This window comes from Hydractinia symbiolongicarpus, chromosome 14 (genome assembly GCF_029227915.1).
Source record: "Hydractinia symbiolongicarpus strain clone_291-10 chromosome 14, HSymV2.1, whole genome shotgun sequence".
In the NCBI taxonomy this organism is placed as follows: Eukaryota; Metazoa; Cnidaria; class Hydrozoa; order Anthoathecata; family Hydractiniidae; genus Hydractinia; species Hydractinia symbiolongicarpus.
In genome coordinates this window covers 17583510-17609713 of record NC_079888.1, presented here as the reverse complement: position 1 = coordinate 17609713, position 26204 = coordinate 17583510, and the positions used below count along the sequence as shown (strand labels likewise).

The following is a 26204-nucleotide window of genomic DNA, read 5'->3' as shown; positions in this document are numbered from 1 at the left end:
TAACCACAAGGCCACGCGGTACAACTGTACTACTACTGTCCACTGTACTACTACTAATACTACTATTTAAACTAGGCTAGAACAACAAGTCCAATTTTCTTTTTCTTTTTCCCACTACATTCGCTATAATTAAATTAGAAACATCTGCTAAAAGATATTGGTTGATCAGTTTTGATAACTCGATTAGTATGTGTCCAACAAGAAGCTCTTGTTTATTTTTACTGTCTGCATCTCCAGTTGTGTTCTTATTGTCTTTTTTGTGCTTTAACGTTTGTACCTCGAAGTATCTTAAAGCGGAAATATAAAAACGCCGCCCTCTTATTAGTGCCGCCCTCTATTAAGCGCTGCATCTAAAAACATGAAAATTTTAAGCGCAACTTCGTCCCCAGGGGCTTTTGCCTTTTTGATATTTAGCCGCCAAGTAAGCGCTGGCGGCTTTGACACAGGCAACAAGCCCCGTGGAATTACGGTAGTTCAAAAATTGATATTGTTTCTCTAGATTTGGGGGTTGGAAGTTGAAACGCAGGGCCAAAAATATGACGACTTTGGGTAAGTCACTAACATCGCGATTAAATTTCATTTTTACAAAAACATTAACATTTCACATCAGAAACTTTTGGGAGACGACGTACAAAATCAGGAGGTTTAGCTAGATGAATCCTATTTTAAAACCTTGCTACTTTAATAAGACAAGTTTGGCCGCGGTAGATAGTTTTGACTTTTATTGATGAAATTAAAATGACAATTTTACCGAAGAAAAAACATCAGGAACAAAGAAAAAGTGAACAAGACCAGGACATTGAAAACAGGAATAGGACGAGGACAAGACCTCGTGAAACAAGAAATCGTGTCCCACCAAATGATGATTTAGATGCTTCAGCGTTAGAAACTTCTAGCAATGCCCTATCATTACCTGTATATAATGATTTAGATACCCGAGATTCTCAAGAAGGTCCAAGTTTACCACATAAACGTAATCGTCATAAGCCTGCTCAAGGTTTTTTTTTGCCTCCGTCCAACTCTTCAACTGTTAACAATACACACTCACGGAGTGGTAGCAGAGAAACTAGTGTAAGTCCAAGTAGAGAAGAAGATCAAGATGGTTACAATAGTTCAGATGAACATGGACCTAGAAGTTTTGGACCAAAGGTAAAGTTAACTTGCATACTCTCACCTGTCACATCCTAGACATTTTGGATTTTGTGGTAGTTTTCTTTGTTATTATAGCCTGATAAGCAGTCCAGAAACATACTTTGCAACAAAATCCCTGGTAACGAAGGTCTCCCAGGGCTTGTGGTACCTAAGATCATTGCAAAATTCCAGAAATTAACTTTTGCAGTCAAATCTTTAAAGGGAACACTTTAGCGTTAAGAAACTTTCACTAAAAATAAGGGTTAAAAATTACCTCAAAAGTTTTATACTGTAAGGTTTTCTTCGTGCAACCTGTGTATTCATTTTAAAAAGTTAATGTGTTACAAGCGCTGTACATAAAATAGAATTTGTGTAATGCATAAAATTTTATTAATACAGTGTGCTCACACATTAGTTTTGTGGTAGGCGAGAGCTTCCAATTGCAAAAATAAGTTCTGCACCCTTTTCATTTTGGCCATTTTAATTGTAATAATAATTTTGCTAAAAATTCTTCCTTTTAATACAAACAAGCTCTATCTGAGTTTAAATGTATAGTAAGGGCTGCTGAATCTCGAATGGGAATTTCATTAAGGTAGTCTTAGGTATTGTTGAAATCTTATTCCTCTGCAACTTAATTAAAATGGGCTATAAGTCCCATGTTTTGTAGTGAATATAATAAACTCTTCTAATATATTGGGAATTTTAGGATATTGGAAAATAGCTGTTTAACCAGTACTAAAAATCCTGGATTACACACTGACTTTTGGATTAGTAGTATAGGATCATAATAGAAACTAGTGTTTCCTGAGAACTGCCTTATATGGTTGCAATAAATAGGATGTAAATAAACAAGCAAAACTTTATTGTAAAATTTGTATTCTTTAGTAAAATGCACATACAACTGATTTTTTGAGAATCAGCTAAAAGTTCAGTGTCTTTTAAGGTCATTTAATTATTTTTTCTTAGTGATAATTTCTGGCTCTGGAATCTCGTGATGATGTCACATAGATTATATCGCCTTGCCATTCGAGAATGGTCTATAATGGCGGTTGCCAAAGCTTGTGGTTGTCTCGTAAATTTTTATTTCATAGTTTCCATCTAAATGCAACTTTTTAGGTGAAACAAAAGTTGTTTTCTTTGGTTTCAGAGCTCAACTTGTTTTTTTCTTGGGAGGTAACCTTTAAATATCGCCATTAAAATGACAATTACACCACCCTATAAAGCTTAAAGTTGCTATTCACAGAATAACATGATAATAAATATCTACAAAATGTGAATTTTTTTTATTTTTGAGAAACGATGTATGTACACATGTGAATTTTTTCATGTCATCCATTTTTTTTTCTGCAAAATTCACAAAATTTAATTCGCAAAAATTAGTTCTTATAAAAGTTGAATTTTATTCTCAAAAAATTTCTCACAGAAACTAAATAAAACTAACTTCCTTGTAGGTAAATTGTCTCCAGACCTTATAAGCTTGAAAAAATCACCATTACCAAAAATTTCTTTATAAATATCAACATTATGTTGTGGAACTTGTGTTAATATTATGTTATTTAACAATGTTGTTTTATATTGCTTTTAATTAAATATACAAATACTACATTTTAATGTTTTATATTTTTAGGATGCCACTGTTGAGATGTTAAGTGAGGTAGACTTCTTTCACACATAAGATTATGATTATATATTTATGGATTTAATTTCTTAGAGAAAATCCACTTCATGGATAAACTTTTTAAGCAGTTTTATTAGGAACGATTTATGACTGATCATAAATAAGTCTTTCTTTCGTCAAATGTCAATTACTTTTCCTTAAAACCTTTAACATACCATTTTATTTTATTCACAGTAGTATGAACAATCCAATTCGGAACATCTTCACTCTTTAAACTTAGTATCTCTAAGCATTTTAAGTTTGTTTTAGATTGGACATAATTTTATTCTTCGAAATCAAAATTAGTATCATTTTGAATCTTTTATTTGGAGAATATATAAAATATCCCTATATTGAGAGGAATTACAACTTGGCAATCTTTTTATTAAATTATGAAAATATGGCTGTACATATAATTACAAAAACATTGATGTAAATATCCTTAAGAAACAATCACATCCCTCTCTAGACAAATTAAATTGCGAACTGAAATCTTTATTTTAGAGGGAAGCTGAATTTGAGAGACAACTCAGTGAGAAGAAAGGCTATGTAATAAAACAGATGGCAACAGATGGAGCTTGCCTATTTCGAGCTGTGGGTATGACAAATTAATTTGCTTATGCATTGGTTTCACAGATTATGAATTCAACAACTACCTATCAGTGAACATCATTATATAGAGCCCTTATAATTACAATTTTCTTTAAAAAAACTGCCAACATGAGATACATGTATATTTTACCATGAAAAATGACACGATTTTGTAAAAAAAGTTTGAAACAATTTGATAGGATTGTCAAAATGTCGAATGTAATACCATGGTAAAGGTGCATGACGCCTTATTGAAACAAATTTTGAAATGAATAAACTAATCAAAAACCAATTAAACTTGTGAAATATAAACTTGTCTTTTCTTTGTAAAGTTGCTATATTCATTCTAAAATGAAAAGAGAACTTATATATGAAGTTTTAAAATCACTGTATTTCACTCTAAAACGATGAGAAAATATCTCTGTGAAGCTTTAAAGGTGCCGTATTTCTTTTTAAAATGACAAGATGTTCCTGCGAAGCTCTTAAGTTGCCGTATTTCATTCTAAAATGACGAGAAAACGTCTCTGGGAAGCTCTAAAGTTGCAGTATATCATTCTAAAATGACCAGAAAACATCCCTTCAAAGCTCTAAAGTTGGCGCATATCATTCTTAAATGACAAAAAACGTCCCTGCGAAACTTTCAGAATTTTGTATTTTCTTTTTTTTAAAAATATGAAATACGCATCTATATTATAATCCCTGTATACGTCTGTCCGTCTGTCTGTCACACAAAAAGACGGGCGAACCCGTAGATTTTTCCACTGGCTAACAACTAGTATTTTAAAATACGAAATATTTTTTGAATACGAAATTTCTGTATTTTGTAGTTCTTAATATGAAAAGAGAATAGGTCGATTTTCCTAGGGAGCATCACATATATATTCTAAGTCTATTGTCATTTAGCCTTACTAGTCGCTGAAGGGCAAAATTTTGACTAAGGCCAAAATTTCAGTCATGCACTGGCTATTTTGCAGTTTAATTTCTTAGCTGTTGCGAAAAAAAACTTTGACAACAGAAATTCTATATAAATAGTATTTTCTGAATGTTTTGTTTATACCCTGTATAAATATTCAACTAATAATATTAATGATAATAAAAAATGATTGTAATAGCAAATATACACTACTAAATAACAGTAATAAAGATTTATCTTATTCTTAATTATAGCTGACCAAGTTTATGGAGATCAGGAAATGCACAGTGTAGTTCGTGAACATTGTATGGATTATATGGTAAGTATATAAACTTTGTTGTTTTTCAAGGACTTTATTTATTTTAATAGTGGTATGCCGACTACTAATGTTTTGGCTTATGCCACAGTGAGACACTTATGTCCATCTAGGTACAGTTGGAGATACTTTCTATATATTTTATAATTTCAGGTCAAAAATTGTGACTTCTTTTCGCAATATATCACTGAAGATTTTGCATCATACATTCGTAGAAAACGTAATGAACACAGTCATGGCAACCATATTGAAATACAGGCATTAAGTGAAATGTATAACAGGACAATAGAAGTCTACCAATATTCATACGGTTTGTGGCGAAAGATCTTTTTTTCTAAGAATTTTAGTTTTTCTAAATAGCTGTAAAAATATTAGGTAAATAAAAAGTGGCATTGATGAATCTAATTTTTAGTCAATCAGTGTTTTTTCAGATTAAGCAAGTTCCTTCTCTTTTACCTTCAGAACCAATAAACACATTCCATTCCCATTCATGCAACAATGAGGATTATCAGCCAATACGATTAAGTTATCATGGAAACGTGCATTATAATTCTGTTATTGACCCATACAACCCAGCTGTTGGAGTTGGACTGGGTTTAGCAGGATATAAACCAGGAGTAAGGTTTTTATATTATTTCACGTATATGTAATGTTAACATGTGATACTAGACAGAATGGTTGTCTCTTTTTTTAAATATTTGTGACTTTGCTCTTGTACTAATGTTTTTACAAGCCATTTACATTCCTTGAGATTTAAAATCCGCCACTAAATTTAAATTGGAATACAATAAAATTCCCAGGCAATTAGATTGTCTTATTAAAGAAGAACATTATACTCGCCCGTCATGATCAGAGGTCTGATCTGTTGAGAATGAAATGCGGATGTGCTATGATAAATATTCACCTATGTATTACATTTTAGTTTGATAATAAGAACTTGTTAAAAAAAGGTTTGCAAGAATCAGAAGCAGATTTACTAGAACAGGTATATATGTTTAGTTTTGTTTTTTGTTCATTCTTTTGTCTATTTTCCCTAAGGCTTGACATAAAAAGTTTTTGATCAAATCAGCTTTTTAATAGAAAGCTAAAATATCCATTGGGTCAGGTGGAACTTTTGTTGTTATGATTGTATTTTATTTATTTATTTTTAGGAGATGCTTGAAGATAAGATAAAAGCTACTGATTGGGAAGCCACTGATGAGCAGTTGGCAGAAATTGCAGCTCGAGAATCATACCTGCAATACCTAAAAGACAAACAGAAATTGACGTCTAACGTAAGGTCATATTTTTATACAGTTATGAGTATCTAAATGCAATTAAGTGCAATCAAATTTTTGAGGAAGGGGGTAACAAGTTTTTTGTTATTAATAAGATTAAGGTTAACAAAATACTTTAGAGTTTTTATTTCTTAAAAATTACTACCAATGTTTTTCTTCTCAGGCTGGTAGTTCAAGCTCAACATCCACATCTACACAAAGTCGAAAATCTCCATCTCGAAGGTCTCCACCACATGATACAGGAACTACACGAAGGTCGCCGGCACGAGATGTGAAGCGATCTCCACCACCTGACACATACACCAGAAATGGGAATCATTCTGGACCTTTGAATAAACATTTAAAAGGGAATAGCCCTCGACCGACATCATCTCAAAATTCTTACTCTAATGCTATGGAAGAAGCTTCGAACAGACTGAAAAGTCCAGTGGGAGGAGCACAAGCATCAGCTTCGAATGATTGGAGTTCAGCCTTGGGGTACGGTGCAGGTAATGTGATATTTTAATGTTTTGTTTGTTTGGATCTTTTTATTGTTCTCCAAGTTTGAAATGAGAAAGGTAAAAAAATTGATCATTTTTTTTTAATATCTCCGTGAAAGCATTAACTCCTTCAGAAAAAAGGTTTAAAGATCAATCTTTTAATCATAAGACATGTTTCTGATTTGTGTTTTTTCAGAAAGGCAATGAGATTGACTATTAATTTTTTCAATTTTTGGTCGGTGTAACATGCTTGATGCGTTTCTAAATAGCATAAGGATAATAAAATAATTATGTGCATATAAAGTTGTATCTATGTGAGAAAAAAAGAGTTATTTCCAATATTCTAATTCGTCTAGATTGGGATAACGATCCGATCCTTGCAGCTGTTCTCGCGCAATCACAGCAAGAGTACCTAGACAGTTTATGTAAAAACAACAGTCGAAAATCTGACGATGATAAAAAAACAACAGATTCATCATAGCATATAATGTTTTTTTTTCCTGGTGTAGTTGAGACCTTGTACAAAAACAGTAATATTTATTTCAATTGAATAATCCAAAAAATACCCTGCAAAACTTTTCATAAACATGCCTGTTGCTAAAAGGTAAAAAATTTCACTACTATTTTTGTTTGTCTGTTGGCCTGTTGAGGGTTGTCACTCCTTAAAACTTCCCTACGATTTTAAAAAGTCTCCTCAAACCTCCCTTGAATCAGCTCAGTTTTGGTTTTGCAACTTGTGGCATCTTTTTATTTTTAAAGATAGAAGTTTTACATACATCTCTTCATTCTTTGAGAAATATAAATGTGTCCTCAAATCTTCTTAATTTTTTTATAAAACAGAGAGATCTTTAAAAAGGGTTTCAACTCTTTTATTTTTGCTTTCATTCACCTGCAATATTATGGTGTTCTTCCACACATCTTCCCTGATCTATTTATTAGAGGCTTTAAACATTTGTCTTTTGTTAAGGCTTAAATTATTGGACATTCGAAGATGTGTTTCTAAAAGTTTTCCATTGGTATTTTTTTTTATATATATATATAAATATATATATTTTTAAAATGCTGTTTTGGGTTGATTTACCTTTCTTTCACTTTTCATTTTGAATGAGTTTTTTGCGTTACCACGCAGAATGTATATAAACTTAGAAGAGAGAATTTTATTATGATGAAGTAAAATATATATTTATCTCTTTCACTTTATAATTCCACGAAGCGAAATATCATTTTTGTGTTTGTGTTCTTTTATGATTTTGATTTTATAAGATACATTATTCAGGTTTTCACAAAAAAAGGTCTTTACCGAGACAGTCAGTAAAATGCATATTTTCAGGAGCAATGAAGAAAAATTAAAGAACTTCAGTGGCTTTAGATGTAAATCTTTTTTAAATGCTGCTTGGGCTATGAGCTTGTACTCCTTTTGGAGATAAAAATTATTAGGGAAAAATAAAAAACATAAAAGAATCTGTTTCTAATTTGTTTGATGGTGGCTATTTATTTTTTTTTTGGTAAATTTAGCCACAGGCAAGGCATAACAATTTTGTACCACTCTGAAAGAGAAATTTTTTTTAAGCCAAACTCCTTGGAGACACACACTTGATGTTTAAATTTGCTGCTTAGTTTATAAGTCTGAGTATTTATGGTAGAATTTATTGATTTGATGAAAATCTTTTGCTGAATTCAGCTAACTGTATTGTCTCTTAAAATAATGTTGCATTTATTTAAAATATTAAGTCATAGGGACAGTGTTTATTCAAAGAAGAAGAGTGAAGGTTAAAGAAATGCACTTTTCCGTTATCTTTATTTTACGTTTTAGTTTTGGTTTACATTGTACAGTATGTAGTATTTTAGTAATGTAAATTAGGCTTTGGTCTCTAGGTCTGATTTACACTAGGTATTAATTACACCTGTTATTTTTGAGTTACGTTGACATTTTGATAAACATTTGTACAGGATTATTTTAAAATATTATGAAAAATATTGAAATTTTTTTTTCTTTCATAACTGTTCTATATTCATATTTTGGCTGGAATTAATTAGAATAATGCTTATGTCAGCAGTATTATTTCATATTTTATTATTCTGTGTAAAGTGAGAGGCGGATAAAAAAATCTATCTATTGCTTAAAGAAGTTTCCAAAGGTCTTTGTACTTTTTCATCGTATGATCTTTCATTGTATGATCTTAAAAATATCCTGACAAGAACCATAAATATATCCAATTATTTAATACTTTTATATTATTATATTAACAACAACTTTTACAACTGGTAACCCCAAATAGGCCATGATGTATGGAGAATTTTATTTCGAAAAAGCATTCTTATGCTCCTCAACAATATTTTTTGTGGTCAATAAAAACTAACCTTAATTCCTAATCCTCTTCCTAATTCCTAATTTTAAGTATTATGAATTTTTCATCTTTTTATAGTTTATTGCTTTGAGGTTTTCAAAGTAGTCACAGATTTAAACAAATATGCTCACACCTGCTTTTGAGTTACATCAAGAACATAGCTATTTATTGTTGACAATCAAAGCACCCTATATCAAGGTAAGTGCAACCAATATTTATTATTTGTACATGAAGTGGAATGAAAGACAACGCATTTTTATATGCAATTCCTTTTTCCAGTTTGGGTGCTTAATTTTTCAAATTTTTAACCTTATCGGATTCTAAAAGCAGTGGAGTAGATTTTGACCCAGATCTAAGCCTTTCACACATCTGTCACTTGTATAGCCTGGTACCCACTTAGTTTATAGGTTTCGTTTTCTTTTAGGCTAATGATGTTGAAATTTACATGGAACAAAATGAATTCAAGTTTTTTGTCAAGCCATACTTTTTAAGGTTTGTTTCAACATTGGAATTTTTTTCTTTTTTCATTATTTTTTTTCACGATTAGTTGGAAACTGTATTACCAATAGACGCTTAAACTGCTTTTAGGTTGTATTTCCCTTGTGAAATCATAGAAGATGGTAGAGAGAAAGCACAATATGACATCAGTACAGGTGAAGAATTAAATTTAACAACAGGTGCTCTGTAACCTGCCATTAGGATTGTTTTGGAAAGTACATTCATCTTAGCAAATTTTTTAAAAACACAGTTAAATAAGTACAGATTAACAACTCTAGGTACTCTTTCTCTTTTGAAAACTGCATTGTATATTATGTTCTATATAACGAGGCATCTGTTTTAACCATATAGTTCTTCTTGGTTATAAATATTGTTCCATGTATTTTGCTGCATATGCAACAAGACAACACGCATTATGCAGGCCTATCTATAAGGGGAGAGCGAAATAAGAAATTAGCTAAGCCTCCAAATTCACAATAAATTCGTCTTGCTGAGCAATATTAATTCATCTCACATGGGACTCAATGTTATCTTCCTTATTATTTGCAGTAAAAAAATAACCAAGCTATATAAAAAAGATGAGATATAATAGATAAAAAAATTTGTATTAAAATATAAATAATTACCTTGTGCATGATCTCATGCATAATTGACATAATCCTAAGAATCTATATTTAAACATTTAATTCTCTTTTCTTATGAATTTAAAAAATAAACTCTTTTTTTATTTTATTAAAACTAATTTTTTGTATTCGTAAATGTTTTTATATGTTTTTTTTGTTTTAAAAGCCCCGTTGGTGGTTATAGATAAAATAATTTATTTTTATCCCGGTTTGCCATGTGCGCTCGTATCTAACGGAAACAAAATGCTTATCGACTAAAAAAAGAAAACCGAAACGAAGAAGGTTGTCTCTTTTTCAAAGTAATCCCGAAAAAAGTTATTTCAAACAACGTTTACCCCTCATGAGGTTAGCTTAAAGCTTATTTGTTTCTTCTATTTTTTCCATTTTTGTGTTCTGGAACCGAGGTTGCTTTCTTTTAAAAAGAAAACTATCGAATTCGAATAATAATTCGAATCTGAGATGTAAAAAACAAAGCTGTTGATAGAGTGGCTTTTGTTGTCGAACGAGTATAAAAATATTTATGTTGTTGTCAGAAATATTTGTTATATATAGAAGAAAAACGTACGATGATGGGTCCATTTTTTTCAACTTAGGAAACAGTGACAAATACCACACCTACCAACGACACTTATCAGGGCTGAAAAAAAGAACTGATATCTGACCACAAAATAATTATTTCGTTATTTGCATAAATTATCCGAAACATTAGTTTGTAAACAAACATGGCCGAGTTACACACGAAAAAACTTTCGCTTTCGTTGGTATTCAAAGAAATTGATGAAGTTTATATTACATACTAATTATGTTACAACACAAGCATAAATTATGCAATAATTATTTTAATTATGGTAACTTTTTGCGAATAAATTACTACGATTGCCGCGTTTTATCAGAATAAAATGGCTGAAAGTTGGTAGTCGGAGCATGAAGGTTTACACTGGAGATTCAGCTTAGTTTAGCTATGAGTACCATCACTACTACGTTTACCTTCCTTCTGGAAGAAGGCAAAGAAATTCAGATACAAGTACCACAAAAGACTGAAAAAATGAAAAATTTCTGAAAATGATGGGATTTGTGGTACTTGTAGCCAGATATTTTGTTGAAAAAAATAGACCTGATATAACGTCACAAAGAGAACTGATTGGAACTGTATCAGACATTTTATGCATTTTCAATTTGTTTTCTTTGTGATGATGCGAAGTTTAGTAATCAGAGTAAAAAACTGATTGGACTTTTATCCAGAGAACGCTAGAACGCGGCCTACTAAGAAAGCAAAAGAAAAGGTGTGTTGTTTAGATTATCTGGTTGAGAAATTAATTTAGGTGAGTAATGATTTTTTAGCCGTTTCTCTCAGAGCTAAATTTTCCTGAAATAAAAAGTTTGTTATAAAAAGCCGAGGTTAGGTTGTAAGTGTCTAGCCGTTTGCTCTCGGAGCTAAATTTTCCTTAAATATAAAGTTTGTAGTAAAAAGCCGAGGTTGGGTTGTAAGTTTTAAAAATTCACTGATTAGTAGTTTAATTTTTTATTGTTTAACAAAGTGAACTTTTTTTCTATCCAAAGCAGTGGGCTGTTATGGAACACAATTTTCCATCAGCTATAGTAACTTATAGCAGGATTTATTTTATTAAGGCATTATATATTTTTAGGCCATAGTCATTCTAAGAACATGTTGAGAATAATGAGGATAGTATTTGTCAAAAAAGTTAAGAACATTGACACTGAAACGAAAAAAAAACACTATTCTTATAAAAGACAGCGTGTATATCCCAGAGAAGAACTTATTTAAACTGTAAAAAGTAATTTTTCCGTTATTACTGTGTTTAACGCTACGAAGTGGGTGATTCAGTGTTGACGTTTTATTGCAAACATAACAAAATGAAAACAAACGTAAATCAATTGTTTGAAATATATTCGATTCTTAAATTCAGAAACGCTGCATTGTTATCTTCTTTGATTTTATGCGTGATTTTCTTAACTATAAGTTTCGGTTTGTTCTTTTAATATTTTGAATTAAAATATTTCGGTAGATAGGTATATTTCTATTTTATGTGTATTTAATTATTAATTTATCATATTTTGAATTCTCGAATGGCAAAGCAAGTATATAGTTTTAGCGTATTTCACTTTTTATAAACGGCTGTTAGACCCCTTCGATTTTTTTAGACATTTTTTATTTTTATTTTATAATTTTTTTTTGGTGCAAGTGCTTATATTTTTAGACGTTTTGTTTCAGCAGTTATACACATAAAATAATGCAGATTGTGAGCAACCTCAATCCTAGGGCTTTTTTCTCTTTTTGCCATCCCGTTAGTTTTAAAAATTCAAATAACTGTGTTGTATGGTTTTGTTTGGTATCCCTTACATCGCTTTAATGAGAGATTCAATGGATTCTTTCACAGGAATTCAGATAATGTTAATTTCTTATATTTTGTGTAAAACTTTGACAGGGTTGCTAATAGACTGATTATCTGATTTTGGTATGACATGTTACAAACTGTACAGTGTGGAAATTTTATAATAACTTTTTTAGTAAAACTTGGCAAAATATGTTGGATTTTTTAAATGTCTGATATACTTTCCTGGTATACTTCTGGCATGGCAAAGCAAGTTTAAATTTTAGTAGATTACGCTTTTTAAGAACGGTTGTTAGATGCCTTTGGTTTGTTGGACATTATGCATTTTGCATTTTTATGTTTATACTAGTCGTTGCCCGTAAAAAAATCCACGGGTTCGCCCTTCATTTATATTTACCTGTCGCAACAAACTGGACAAAAATATATCGCATTTGATATTCGTGTTTCCGTAGCACGATTTTCTAACTCAGCGGGGGGTATGCGCAGAGACAGACAAAATACGGCTATTATTAAAGAGAAGTCGGTTGCCCGTGGAAAAATCCACGGGTTCGCCCGTCCTTTATATTTACCCGTTGCAACAAAGTGGATAAAAATATATCACATTTGATATTCGTGTTTCCGTAACATCATTTTCTAACTCAGTGGGGGGTCCGCGCAGAGACAGACAGACGACGGGTATTATTATAGAGATTTTATGTTTTGTTACACCTGCTTATATTTTCAAACGTTTTGGTTTTAATGGGTATAAATATAAAGTAATGCAGACTGAGCAACCTCGATCCCAGGGCTTTTATCTCTTTTTTCCATCTCTTTATAAAAAGAGACAAAGAGCCGAGGTTGGGTTGTAAGTTTTAAAAATTCAAATTACCATGCTGTTTATGCTTTAGTTTGGTATCCCTGACATGTATTCAATGAGAGATTTAGTGGATTCTTCCACAGGAATTGGGCTAGTTAATCAATAATATTCTTCTTTAAAGAAGAACACAACTCCTAGGCGACTCATCATTCTTTTTTTATTTAAACCAACGTGTTTTAATTTTTAAGGTAACATTTTTTTCTTCACTGAATTTTTCTCAATTGTGTCAAATGAACAGAAATACAACACTGTCTCATTGAGTCACGCACTCAGGATAATGAAGAAAAAATGTCTTCATAATGTTTTTAAAAATCATGTATTTAACTTGGCGTTACAACCTGGAAAAATCCAAATAAATCCCTTGTCTCTACAAACAGCTGCCATCTTTAGCTCACATATAGACAGCTGGTATTATAATATAGACTAGTATTTGAATCACTATTTCGTGGATTCCTGTACCTATTAACATTAAAGTGATTAAATTATTTCTGTTTGGGATCCGAAATAAAGCTGTATTTCGAACAGACAGACTGAATACAGCTTATATTATGGACAAGTGTTTGTTTTTAGGAATCAGTTCTAACAAGCACTAATAGATTGTATGCCAGCTAAGGTAAAATTTGACTTCTTTTAAGGTGTTTTCACTATTCACATTCCAAAGAAAAACATTGGAGAAGAATTTCCAAATTTGGATATGTTAACGACTTTGCTGGCACCTAAGAAAAAGCATGTGACAAAGCCTTTAATCGAGGTCGTCTGTACTGATGACACACCAAGTGGAAAAGAAGGTAATGCCAAGACATTTTTTAAAACATTTTTAACAACATTGGGATGTGAGATTGTTTAAATTAGTTTTGCATCTTAATCAACTCAAACCGATCTTGCTTATTGTGTCTTACTTATTCCGTTATTTCCCATTATTATTATTATTATTATTATTATCATTGTCATTGTCATTGTCATTGTCATTGTCATTGTCATTGTCATTGTCATTGTCATTGTCATTGTCATTGTCATTGTCATTATTATTATTATTATTATTATCATTCTCATTATCATTATTATTATTATTATAGTTTTAAAGTACTCAGGGTTGAGGGGAAAATTTTTACTTTAGAACTGGTCATCCTTGCTGCTATTTTTTATTTTTTATTTTGCATAGATAAAACTAATAATAAACCTGTAATTAATGGAATATATGAAAATTGTAAATTGTTAACTAAAGTCGTTAATAAAGCTGAAAGGATTTTCTACACATTAATAAAAATACATAATTATCGAGATATTTGGAGCCTCTGGACAATGTGTTTCATGAAAGTGTCAGGAAATTTCGAGGAATTATCTTGTAAACATTGTGTATTCTACATCATGTTGTACAAATCTACTCCTATGTAGAATGTTTGGATGACAACAAAACACATCAAGAAGAAAAAGAGGAAGGTGAAGAAGACGAAGATGATGATATGTGCTGGGAAGTAGAGCAGGAAGTATATCAACCTAAGGTTTGTCAACTGCAATGAAATTCTTATAAGGATGCTAAAATGGGGTGTTAATGATACCTGGAATGATCTTGGCTTGCCCTGTAATGTTATTGTGAAAATCGACAAGTATATTTGGGTTTAGTCCAGCCAGAGTGCATGGCAGACATTTTCATTTTTCCTCTAACATACCCAAATGGTAGGTAAATATGAAGTAATTTTCTTTAAAATTTCCACTACTTTGCTTTTCTCCCTAGGATGTTAGTATAAGTTTTGTTCTATGTGACATTTTATTTCCTTTTTACTGTGGTAAACTGCAGTGTCATGACGGCAATGTGTTTTAGATGTTCTTCAAGTGTTTTTGATTTCCATGTTTCTAAGGTGAAGAAACTTTAAGAGCGGTAAAAACATCTAGATTTCAAATATGTTGAGTTATACCGTTGCACTGGTTAACAATTATTCCCTTATGGCGACTTTTGCCTGTATTACGAAATTGCTCTGTCTTTTGACGCAGAGATGAAGTATGACTTTAAGTTTCTTTTTTGCAGCCTCTGGAAGGATACTCTTATGGTTTTGCAAGTCAAACTACAGGTGTTTTTGCTCGATTAAAGGTAATGTCATCCTTCATACGCATAATTACTTCGAATTAAATTGAACACCAGCTTTACACCTGTAATCTTGAAAAGTTCAGACCCAAACTCTCGCATTTACCTAGTGTCAGCTGTTCAACACCACATTGTGTAGGTAAGCACAAAAGCATGCTTTTTTAGGTAAATAAAACCAGATTTGGGTGTTATATCAATCAGCTTTTTATGGTTGTAATGTGCATAGTGGATAAGTACTATTAGTATTATTATAATACTACTAGTCGTTGCCCGTGAAAAAATCCACGGGTTCGCCCGTCCATTATATTTACCCGTCGCAACAAAGTGGATAAAAATGTATCGCATTTGCTATTCGTGCGCATTTTAAAAATTTTGTGTTTCCGTTACGGGACGCCGCTTTCGCGGAACACAGACATACCACGGCTATTATTAAAGAGAAGTCGTTAGCCCGTGAAAAAATCCACAGGTCGGCCGTCCTTGGAATTTACCCGTCGCAACAGAGTGGACAAATTATATCTTATTTAGTATTGGTGCGCATTTTAAAAATTTCGTGTTTTCGTTACGGGACGCGGTTTTTGCGGACACACAGACAAAATACGGTAATTATTAAAAAGATAATACTATTAGTATTAATAATAAGTAGTTAGAAACGTTTTAGAGACGTTATAGTGTAACGTCAATAGCATTAAGTCAACTTCAATAACTTAGTTTAAATTTATGAAAACATCACAATGAGGGTGTAACTTTAAGGTCAAATAATTTGGAAACGGGGTGGTGATACAGTTTTTTTACCGTTTGTGTAACTGGGAACCAATTTCAAGGCAACTGTTTGTCAAAAGCACACAATCTCATACATTTTCTTGATCAGCTCCACACAAAATAGGTAACGGGTAAACAAATTTATCTAAATAAATTTCTTATGTCGACGGGTCATGGCTGGTGCCATTCAAATTTAAATGACGGATCTTATGGTCTATTATTATAAGGTTTAGGTGTATGGCACATAAAATAATCTATTGACTGTACTACTGTGATGAGCAATAGTGGCAGGATATATTAAAAGCGGTAATTTCTTCGGTGACTTACAAATAAAGAAGTGTGTGCTGACTTTTATCCGATGTGTTACTAAACTACAAAATACAAAAATTAGGAATTTTCAGCGCTTGAAATTACATGTACTTAACCAAACGCTCTTGTGCCACCATTTTTCATATATTTTGCTACTACGAAGTCAAGTTAATGTCTTCAGTCATGAAATATACAATTTATTTAAATGTGACAGGATTAACCTGCTCCGTCAAAAGCCAGATTAATTTTTAGTGTACACTTTTATATTTGTGTGTCATCCCTTAGAAACGAAAGTCATAAGAAGGCCTAAATCAACTTGTAAGACCAGAGTCAGTATTCTTGGTACGTTTGACAAAATTGACCAAGTTGTGCAAAAAATAGGGTTTACAGATTTCCCTGAAAATTTTTCAAAATAGATTGTGTAAAGTTGAATGTTTGGTATTTTAATATTTTTAGTTTCGTTTTGGTTAAAAAAAGGAACAACTTTGTGACGCATCTTTAAGACAGTTTGGAAAACCTTCATGTTTTTTTTTTATTCTTAGGATGAGCTTTTCGATGTGATTGATTTACCTGATCCTGAGAATACGTCACCACAAGAAAGAAAAATGCAACGTCAGCATGCAGAAAACGAAAAATTCGATGTGGAACACTACCAGTAAGTTAAGCTTTCCATAAAATATTTTTTAAAACCTAGTGTCACATGTGTGAAATGTCGGAAAAAAATTAATTGTGTTTCGAACAAAAATACTTTTTGTGGAGCACAGCGAAGCCTATTTCCTTGTTAAGTGAGGTAACTATGAGTGAAAAGTAAGTACGGTAGAGAGCGTATAGCATTTTTATTTAAACGGTTCTCCTGCAATCATTAACACATATATACTTAAAATCTATATATATATAGTAGAGATAAGTTGTTATCTGTCATTTTAGAAAAAGAAGATAAAAAAGAAAGGATTTTTATTTAAATTTTATAGTTTTTTCTGTGTTTTTATATTTTTTATATTAGAGTAACCATTTTCGAACGAAAGTTATAGCCTGTTACTCTAGTTATTATACATAATTTTTATTTTCAGGGCAGATTATTTAGACGACGAATATATTCAAGAACTTATTAGGTACCAGACTCCTTGGGATTTAGAGTATAAGAGGATAATCGATGCTTACAAAGTATGTTGTTGAAACTTTTTAATTGTCCACTATAAGAGGCGGTATTGTCAAAGCGTGAAATATTGATGTCTTGGTACGGTGGAGCAGATTTGTGGCTTGCTTCCATTTTCACGTTTCCTATTAAAAAGGCCAGTAAACATCCTGCAGTAATCAGGACAAATGTATTGTATGTATTCTGAACTAACCATATGCGCTTTCTTATCCAAAACATAAGACTGGGTAAAAACACTGCACGTATTTTAATAGTCAGGACACATTTTTGTATTGATTCATTTACAACTAACTAATTATCCGATGAAAGTTTATTCTCATCTTATCACCTTCCTTATCAGCTCTCAGAATTAGTGACTGTCCTTCCTGTCAGTGTTGTTAAGGGTGATGAAATGCTTTATTTCTCAGCAGATTAAGAAATTTGTTATCGTCAGTATTAAAATACCATAATTGGTGAACCTCGTGTGAAACACACAGCAGATTCTTGTTGTTCAAGTTAAGGGGTAAATTTCGTTCGAAACTGCAATACGGAAGAAGGTTTGAGAGAGCAAAAAGAGTTGTTTGAGATAATATATATCAAATATTTATTAATCTATTTACTTCATTTTGTCTGATTATATGGAAAAATACCCTTTTTTTAAAAAAAACACGATGTTTCGTTACTGGTGGATGAGATTATGAACATCCAGGCTAAACCCCTAATGCGTGTTTCTTATTTTAAAAGTAAAAAGTTCGGCTTATATTCAAGAAGAGCTACTACATGAAAGTGAAAGTTTCTCAGTGTTGGAGTAACAACAAGTTGACTGTAATTGTTGTTTGTTAATTCTTTAACTGTTGGTAACTGTTGGTACTTCTTTTTAGAATTCGTCATATCCTGAAACGAGTGAAATCATTACACCAAAGTAACTCTTTATCTACGTTATATTCGCTTTTTATATTTTTTCCTATAACTGGCAAGTTACAGCGATATAAAAGCAAGCGTTTTTTTTTCTTCTCCTTTTTAGAGGAAAGACGTCTCTGTTTCCGGAAGAAACTAAAGGTCGGTATGACACAAAAACATAAAATCAGTCAATCTTAAGGACAGCAACCTTTGCTTATGAAATTTTTGGACACAACTAATTTATGGCCTATTTGGCTGCGTGAAAATTTGGCTTGAGCAAAATATTTGTTTTGAGAAGGTGCGTAAAAAAATTAATAAGGAGATTTAAAATTTTTCCACACAAAATTAATTTAAAAATTAAAAAAAATCACCAATAATAACAAAATTCACCAATAATAACAAAATTCACAGTGGTTATAATACAAAGATGATGCCAGTCAGCAAAATAATTCACTTAAAGAAAATTGAAAGAACATACAGCTTTTTTAAGTATTTCTTGTTAGGAGTACGCGAAAATTAATTGTGCGCAAGCCTGGGTATGCGAATAATAATTGTGCGACAGCACTGGTTTGTAAAAATTAAATGCTAAAAAAAGAACTCATAAATTTTGTTTATTTTTATTTATTTTTGCTTAGTAATTTTCACAGATGAAGAGAAAGACAAGCTCTTACAGTTACCTAATAAGGAATATATCTTTTCAATATTATATTGCGTGAATTTTATAAACTAGTCGTTAGCCCGTGGAAAAATCCACTGGTTCACCCGTCCTTTTTATACCGCATTGTGTGCGTCTCTCTACCTGCGCTGCTAAGCTACCATTTTGCGTGACAGACAGACGGACGGACGGAAAGACGTATACGGGTATTATAATATAGAGTAGTCGTTAGCCCGTGGAACATCCACGGGTTCGCCCGTCCTTTTTATACCGCATTGCGTGCTTCTCGCTATTGCGCAGCTATGCTACCATTTTTTTACGTGACAGACGGACGGACAGACAGACAGACAGACAGACAGACAGACAGACAGACAGACAGACAGACAGACAGACAGACAGACAGACAGGCAGACAGACAGACAGACAGACAGACAGACAGACAGACAGACAGACAGACAGACAGACAGACAGACAGACAGACACAGACAGACACAGACAGACACAGACAGACAGACACAGACAGACAGACAGACACAGACAGACACAGACAGACAGACACAGACAGACAGACACAGACAGACACAGACAGACACAGACAGACAGACAGACACAGACAGACAGACAGACAGACAGACAGACAGACAGACAGACAGACAGACAGACAGACAGACAGACGTATACGGGCATTACAATATAGGTACGTTGTCTGAATATTTCTTATATTTTTATGAAAGAAATACAACTTCTAAAATACTCTTGTTTGAAGTTGGTCAAACGCTCTTGTTCTAAGATAGTTTTGGCATAAAAAATATTCATGCATATCTTTAACTTCACAGTAAGAGATCACGTGATTCTCGTTTCACCAATTGATTTTTAGAATGTGTGAATATTCGCCCTGTTTTTAATAAGCATGCGCACGTTTAATTGTAACTCGCAAATGAATGATTACGTATGCATTAATATCCTGTCCCGATGGACGAAATAAGGTGATTTTATGAAGAAAATATTTATTCTGTTTGTCGAGATGTTGTAAAAATCGAAGTGTAAGCTAGCCCACAATCGCAAAAAAAAAAACGTTAAGTTAAGCGAGGAGGGGAGAGAATTCTTTTTTTTGGTGTTTATCCTTTTTTACTTTGGTATATCCTTGACGTATTTCTTACATTTGCTGTCCAGAGAAGAAGAACATCAAGTGTTGTTAGGACTGGTTGATATCATCTTCGCGCATGCGTATGATTACAGAACGACAGAAGGTGAACATACGGTACGAAGTTCAATTTACACAAAGAAAGTTGTCAAATTTTTGAGTGAAATGAGTTCTGCTGATAATAAAATTGTGAATATGTAGACGGAGATCCAAGAACAGATGGAACTGCTTGAATGTCTTTCTATCTATTGTTAACTCTTTTACCACCTTTTTTCCTTTTTTCATTGTTTTTTTGTTTATTTTTTTATTTTTTTTCGTTTATTGCTTTTATTGTCAACAACCATTTGCTTCTATATTTCTTACAGAGCGAATCAGCTTGGACAATTTCAAAAATCAGTTCAACGTTGTGTTGGTGTGATGTATGTATTAAAGTCATCATAGCTTCAAAATTGTTTTTTTTTATGAAGTTTTTAGCAACCTCGCCCCTATGTCATCTTGTATCTTTTCTGACATCTGGACGGCGATGCGAACTTGACCATGGTGTAGGCCTCTTGGTTCTGGGCTGTAATTGGGTGGAGTCACGCCGCTAAGTTATGCGTTCCACCGGCGGGTTCAATTAAATTGCTTTTCCCCACTGTGGTTACAATAAACATTGTGGTTTTGGTTGTGAGATAGAGACCTTGAGTTGCATGAGCGCGATGCCCTGGGGGCGAGGTTGATTCAATCTGGGTACCTTTGTTGTGTTTTTCTGGCTAATGGACTTCAGTTAAATAATTTTTCACTATAAAAGGATTAATAAAAAATTTGCCGAAGGTTGATTTTGTAAAATTTCGCGAATGATCAGTGTTGAATATTTTCGCAGAAATTTCATTCCGAAAAAGTTTTAGCGGAAGTTACGTGTAGATTTTTTTCATGCAAGTTTATTCAAGGACTACGTTTCGACAGCTGCAGATGTGATCGGCCAACTATATGAGATATATTTGTCAATACACAAATTGTTATTTTTTAGTCATTTAGAAGTCTTCAGGATGTTCTGGTGACTAATATGAGGCGCTGTTTGTGTTACCCATTATATCGACATTGGCGTCTGATACAAGCAGTACTGAATGACGTACAGACTATATTCTTATTAGGTAATTATTTTGTTCTATTAAATGCATACAAGATAAAATAATTTTCCCCAAAATTACAAGCATCTGTGTTTCACTGTGTTACTACAAATGTTGTTTTGATTGTTCATTTTTACCGCACTTATAAATCAAGTTACTTTATTGGAGAAACTTTCGCGAATGAAGAAATTCGGAAAATTTCGTGAGATTAACTGCGAGATAAAGTTTCGCGAACAAGAATTTTTCAGTTAGAAAAAACTTCTTAGCATAATACACCATTCCCGAGACCATGAGTCATACTTTTTTTAAACTCGTAAAATATGAATACCATATTTGAATTCAGCATAGTTTGTTTAATTTATGTGTAAAAGTTTAACTTGATACGCCAACAGAAAGTGTTATTTTGAGGAGATATATATCACAGTTAAAGTCTTCTTAATGCTTAAGTTACCCTGTCCCACCTCGTTTTCAAAAAGAGGTTGGACATGCCACAAATCTTTAAATTAGAATAGCAGGTTGTTTACTTGCTGCATTGTTTCGAAATTTTCTTTGTTTATGACATTTTTGATAAGGAATTCAAATTTGTTGTCCGTTTTTAATAAACTCAACAGAAAAAGTTGCGGCACATCAAAAGAATAAGTCTCGGGAAAGGTGTATTGAAAATGGTATAAATTTTCTTTCTTGAAATAATATTTATAAGTATTTTGTGCGTTTTTGGTGAAAAATGATAAAATAGCTTACTGGATAAACTTTCGCGAATAAAGAAATTCGGAAACTTTTGCGAGTTAAAGTTTCGCGAATGAAGAAACACGCACATTTTCGCCAGATAAACCTTCGCGAAAATGGCGAAAAATCGCGAATTCGCGAAAGGTCTTCTCGCGAAAGTTTCTCCAATTAAAGTAATATTTATGTCAAAGGGCTTAGTACGTTTCTTATTTTCAAAGGGCGTTTCTCTATGTTGTCAATATCCGTGGTCTGTTCACCGGTGCACAATTCACAATGATAGCAAAAACTCAAAAAACGCGGAGGGAATTTGTAAGCGAAAAGCCGCTTTGTAGTCACGCATTTGTTTCTCTTCGAAACCGACTTATTCAGCCTTAAACAAAAATATCATCTTTGCCGATGTGGAAGAAGGATAGCGATGGCGAGGTTATTTTAAGAAGTTGTTGAATTTTATATTTGCTTCTTTAAATTTTTATTGTCTGTTCTTTCTATGTTAAGGATAGTGAAATTTTATATTCTTTTTTAAGGTGAATATCTTTAGCCAAGTATATATCTTAAACATTTTTTTCTGATTTTTACTAAGGCGCAACTTGATTGGGGTTACCTATACCTCTTTCCGGGTAAAATATCAAAGTATATATTTTGTTTAAGCTTAAACAGAAGCTCAGTTAATCCCTATACATCTACCCATAGTAATAGCCGTCGCCTGCGTAAAAACTTCAAGCTACAGTTATATTTTTACTGACTTTGGTTTTAGATATTCCACGGACTAACGATTTATATTAAGTTACTCGCTGTTTGTCCAGGTTGTTGCATATAGCCACGGGTGAATGCCGTGGATTTTCGTTGAAAATGATGGATATATTTCTTCATTAATATTGTGTTTTCCTTTTTTAGGAAAACGTTGGTTGATAAAATCATTGTTAGACATCCACTCGTTATTCCAAGCTGATGAAAATAAATATATTCTGAACGAGCTCTACATTTCTGATCTCTGTGTGTGGATTCAAAAAGTAAAAGACAAAAAAATACTTTCACTTGCTAATAAACTTCGTTGCATAGACATCGAGAGAAGCAGCATGAACTTTAATCTACTTGTCATCGAAGAAAAAGCAAGTTCGATGTATGATTCAAAACACGCGGCAATGAGTTCTGGTAGCGATACCGACAGTAGTAGCGATTCTTCCGACGACGAAAGTAGCAATTCCGACGAAGGTACTTCTGACACAACCACAGATTCAGATGACATTGACGACGTCGTTTCTGAAAAAAACGTAAAGCCTAATGCTCAAGTTGTTGAATCTCAACACGTCGTTTCTCCGTCAAAAATTGGAATGACGTCATCTAAACTAAATGACGAGATGAATGTTGTGTGCACAGGTTTGAGTGAACTCCTGCAAATAAGCGAACACGTGAACAGCATGAAGCTGTCTTAAAATACATACTTCCTTATATTATTTCTTTTTTCCGACATGAGTAAAAAGAATTATTATAAAAAAAATTCTCTTACGTTCAACCTGAGTGTTTGTTTACGTTAATGAGATTTTCTGAAATTTTACACAATCATACCCTTGTTGCATATCTTTTAAATGCTTTTCAGTTAAACGATAAATTTAATTTTTCAATTTTCTCAATATCTCACGCATTAACAGTTTAACTATAATCTCTCCTTTGATTTTAAAAAAACATCGTGTTTCTTATTCTTTCAAGAAACCTGGAATAAGAAAGAAACAAGAGCTGAAAACGAGATAAGAAAGACCATAGGAGATACAACTAACTCATTATGAAGAGAGATTAATCAAACCACGTGTTTCATTTGCGTTTAGTCTGACCATGTCGCAACACACCATATGTTTCATTTGCTGTGAGTCTGACCACATCGCAACAAACCGTCTGTTTCATTTGCTGTAAGTCTGACCACGTCGCAACAAACCATCTGTTTCGTTTGCGGTGAGTCCGACCATGACGCAACAAACCATCAATTTCCGAGGTGTGAAGTCTTAAAAATGCTTCTCAACAAGAATCCGGTCAGTAAGAAATTTAATTTCTCAAAATCTTTATTATTTCACAAGTTAGCCTTAAATATAATTTTTGCTTTATTTTTTTAAAAACGAGGTTAACTGAAATAATCTACGAGTTGTTCAACGAATCAAATCACTTAAAATTATGCAGTAAAATTGATTTACGCGCATCGCAACATTAAAAAAAGATAAACATTCTTGTATAAAGAAAACATGTATGTTTTTATTATATCCACTCTATACGCACTGGATCTAGTCACTCATGCGAATGAAGTGAAAATTTTGTATACTTCAAACTGCAAAGGAAGATTTTTTTGTGCTAAGGATTTGTAAAATTTTTAAAAAAGGCGGGATTTTTTCCAAAAAAAGTTGCGGTGAAATAAACCTAAAGTTTATCGTATTGATATTATTTTGTGCTAGAATGAGGGATTATATTATAACGAAAATCAGCCAGACTTAAAATGTTTATGCTCAAAGTACTTGCAAACCAAATGGAAGTCTGGAAACCAACCTTAAAATTTCCAGACGTCTGTTTGGTTAGGCATATTTTAATGTAACAAATATTTTTTAGCTGTATGAATGTTTTTCTGCGACATAATAAAAAAGCATGCCACACAAGCCCGGCTGAATTATTCCGAATGTGCTATCAAAGTGGCGAATATCTGTTTATATGCACGTTTTCCTTAGATGCGCTGAACTTCTAGAATTCCTAAGGACGATCTTATTTCCGCAGTTCAGAACTTAAAATATTTTACTATGTTCTTTACAAAAAGTGACTAAATTTTGGCTAGGTTACTAATATTTTTTGCCGACTTTCTATTTTTGCCGACTTTTTTTTTACCGAAAAGGTACATTTTTTTATAAGCATAATGTTTTTAGCCACGTAAAGTCAAGAATGGATTTAACTCCTTTTCACATTTTCGACCAATAAAGAAGTAACTATTATGTTCTTATATCGCCTGTTCTTAGATACAATAAGGTATTTTATTACCTATCAAGTTTAAACATCAAGTAAAAACAACAGATTTTTTATAATATTTCTAAGAACTTCTAAAATACAATTTAAACTTTCTACAGTATAAGCGTTCATATCACTGGAACGAAAGTGTGGGCACCGCTCCTCGTTTACTGCCCATTGCAAAATGCAGTTCGCACAACCAAGAATTTGCCTGCAGCAAGACGATAAATTGATTGGTGGTGTAGCCAAATCGTTGCAAATGAGACATTGGAAAGCATCAACCAAAGGGGCTTTCATTCGGTGCATTTGTAATGATCTCTTCAACGCTTCTACATCTTCACTGCGACACTCTACAGCCACCATGGACTTCATAGACGCCTTTATTTCTTCCAGTTTGATTAAGATGTCATCTAAAAATTAAAGGTAAAACATTTTAAATCCAATACGTCGCAGTATAAAAAAGCCCCAGGACTTTTAGTCACAATATGTCACCTAGCTGTGGCGTTGCAGTTGTGTAATTAGTGTTGGAGGTACTGTGTGAGCGTACAAAGATTGTTGACACGCAGAATACTTCCGTGAATTGCATTTCCAAAACGACACGCCTGTTGAAAGAAGATTTTTCTTTAATAGAAACAATACAATAGTTCAGAAAAATTATCAAAGAAAATTGAGAAAGTAAGACTATACCTCTTGTTGCTGGTGAATCTTCATACTTCAGAAGATTAGATTGTACTAGTACTATATTTGTATCGTTGAACATGTTCATTGCGGCACTAGTTATGCTTTTCACATTTGTGTTGTCTTCGTTGATTTGCGCATACATCATTCTCATATGATCATTCTCAGCTTAAAGCAATATAATTTGATTTACAACTGTTCGCGTTAAAAATGTCAAAATTAGTAATAAAAAAGTACTTATTTTTTTTGCCTTTGGGTTCCGCCAATGAGCGTCAACGAAAATGTCTCCGGTAAAGCGCTACTTCGCGTTGCAGAAGTTGTCGTAGTGGAAGAAGCGCAGATGTAAAAATACGAAACTATGAAGGCTAGGATTATTCTCACCAATAATAATATTTTTTTATAGAATTCCAAACCCATTTAAAACCCAAAATGTTACTTGTTTTAAATTGTTATTTAATGCCTTATGTTCTTATGTGGTTTGTTCTTATGTGCGCTTCTTCTCGCCTGAGTTCGAAAGATCCCAAATTGTGGGAATGGAACATCTATAAGCGAAGCGTTTGCAACACTTTCTCCTTCTACTGTGTAAAGTGTTCCTTTACACTGGAAGGTACCGTCCTTGCTCGGAAACTCGGAGGTACCGAAATCTTCTGTAAAGTATACTGTATCTGCCTGAAGCTATAACATAAT

At 32.7% G+C, this 26204-nt stretch overlaps 2 protein-coding genes across 4 annotated transcripts; both read left to right on the top strand.

The window, feature by feature from the left end:
• The first annotated feature begins 584 nt into the window (after positions 1-584).
• Positions 585-8412, top strand: LOC130625839 (OTU domain-containing protein 5-like). Of its 2 annotated transcripts, XM_057440954.1 has the most exons (10): positions 586-1149; positions 2759-2785; positions 3293-3386; positions 4547-4611; positions 4762-4918; positions 5071-5225; positions 5531-5593; positions 5760-5882; positions 6049-6373; positions 6721-8412. In XM_057440954.1, the coding sequence occupies exons 1-10, from the start codon at positions 739-741 to the stop codon at positions 6843-6845; spliced, it is 1545 nt and encodes a 514-aa protein (XP_057296937.1). In that variant the 5' UTR covers positions 586-738; the 3' UTR covers positions 6846-8412. The 2 variants fall into 2 exon arrangements, with proteins under 2 accessions (XP_057296938.1, XP_057296937.1); XM_057440955.1 differs by lacking the exon at positions 2759-2785 and having other exon boundaries at positions 585-1149.
• LOC130625838 (protein SHQ1 homolog) lies at positions 1668-23376 on the top strand. 2 transcript variants are annotated; one of them, XM_057440953.1, is made up of 16 exons: positions 1668-1678; positions 8790-8910; positions 9137-9204; positions 9301-9365; positions 13679-13831; positions 14439-14545; positions 15070-15132; positions 16737-16849; positions 17265-17358; positions 18211-18251; positions 18354-18388; positions 18865-18920; positions 20047-20145; positions 20394-20447; positions 21038-21161; positions 22758-23376. In XM_057440953.1, the coding sequence occupies exons 2-16, from the start codon at positions 8836-8838 to the stop codon at positions 23294-23296; spliced, it is 1686 nt and encodes a 561-aa protein (XP_057296936.1). In that variant the 5' UTR covers positions 1668-1678; positions 8790-8835; the 3' UTR covers positions 23297-23376. The 2 variants fall into 2 exon arrangements, with proteins under 2 accessions (XP_057296936.1, XP_057296935.1); XM_057440952.1 differs by lacking the exon at positions 1668-1678 and having other exon boundaries at positions 8538-8910.
• The last annotated feature ends 2828 nt before the right edge of the window (positions 23377-26204 follow it).

Bases quoted from the DNA above. Each gene is read 5' to 3' on its own strand.
- LOC130625838 (XM_057440953.1), top strand. From the start codon at position 8,836: ATGCTCACACCTGCTTTTGAGTTACATCAAGAACATAGCTATTTATTG. The intron at 16,850-17,264 runs GTAAGTTAAGCT...TTTTATTTTCAG, and splicing joins TTCGATGTGGAACACTACCA to GGCAGATTATTTAGACGACG. The intron at 17,359-18,210 runs GTATGTTGTTGA...ACTTCTTTTTAG, and splicing joins GGATAATCGATGCTTACAAA to AATTCGTCATATCCTGAAAC.
- LOC130625839 (XM_057440954.1), top strand. From the start codon at position 739: ATGACAATTTTACCGAAGAAAAAACATCAGGAACAAAGAAAAAGTGAA. The intron at 3,387-4,546 runs GTATGACAAATT...TCTTAATTATAG, and splicing joins TTGCCTATTTCGAGCTGTGG to CTGACCAAGTTTATGGAGAT. The intron at 5,226-5,530 runs GTAAGGTTTTTA...ATTACATTTTAG, and splicing joins TAGCAGGATATAAACCAGGA to TTTGATAATAAGAACTTGTT.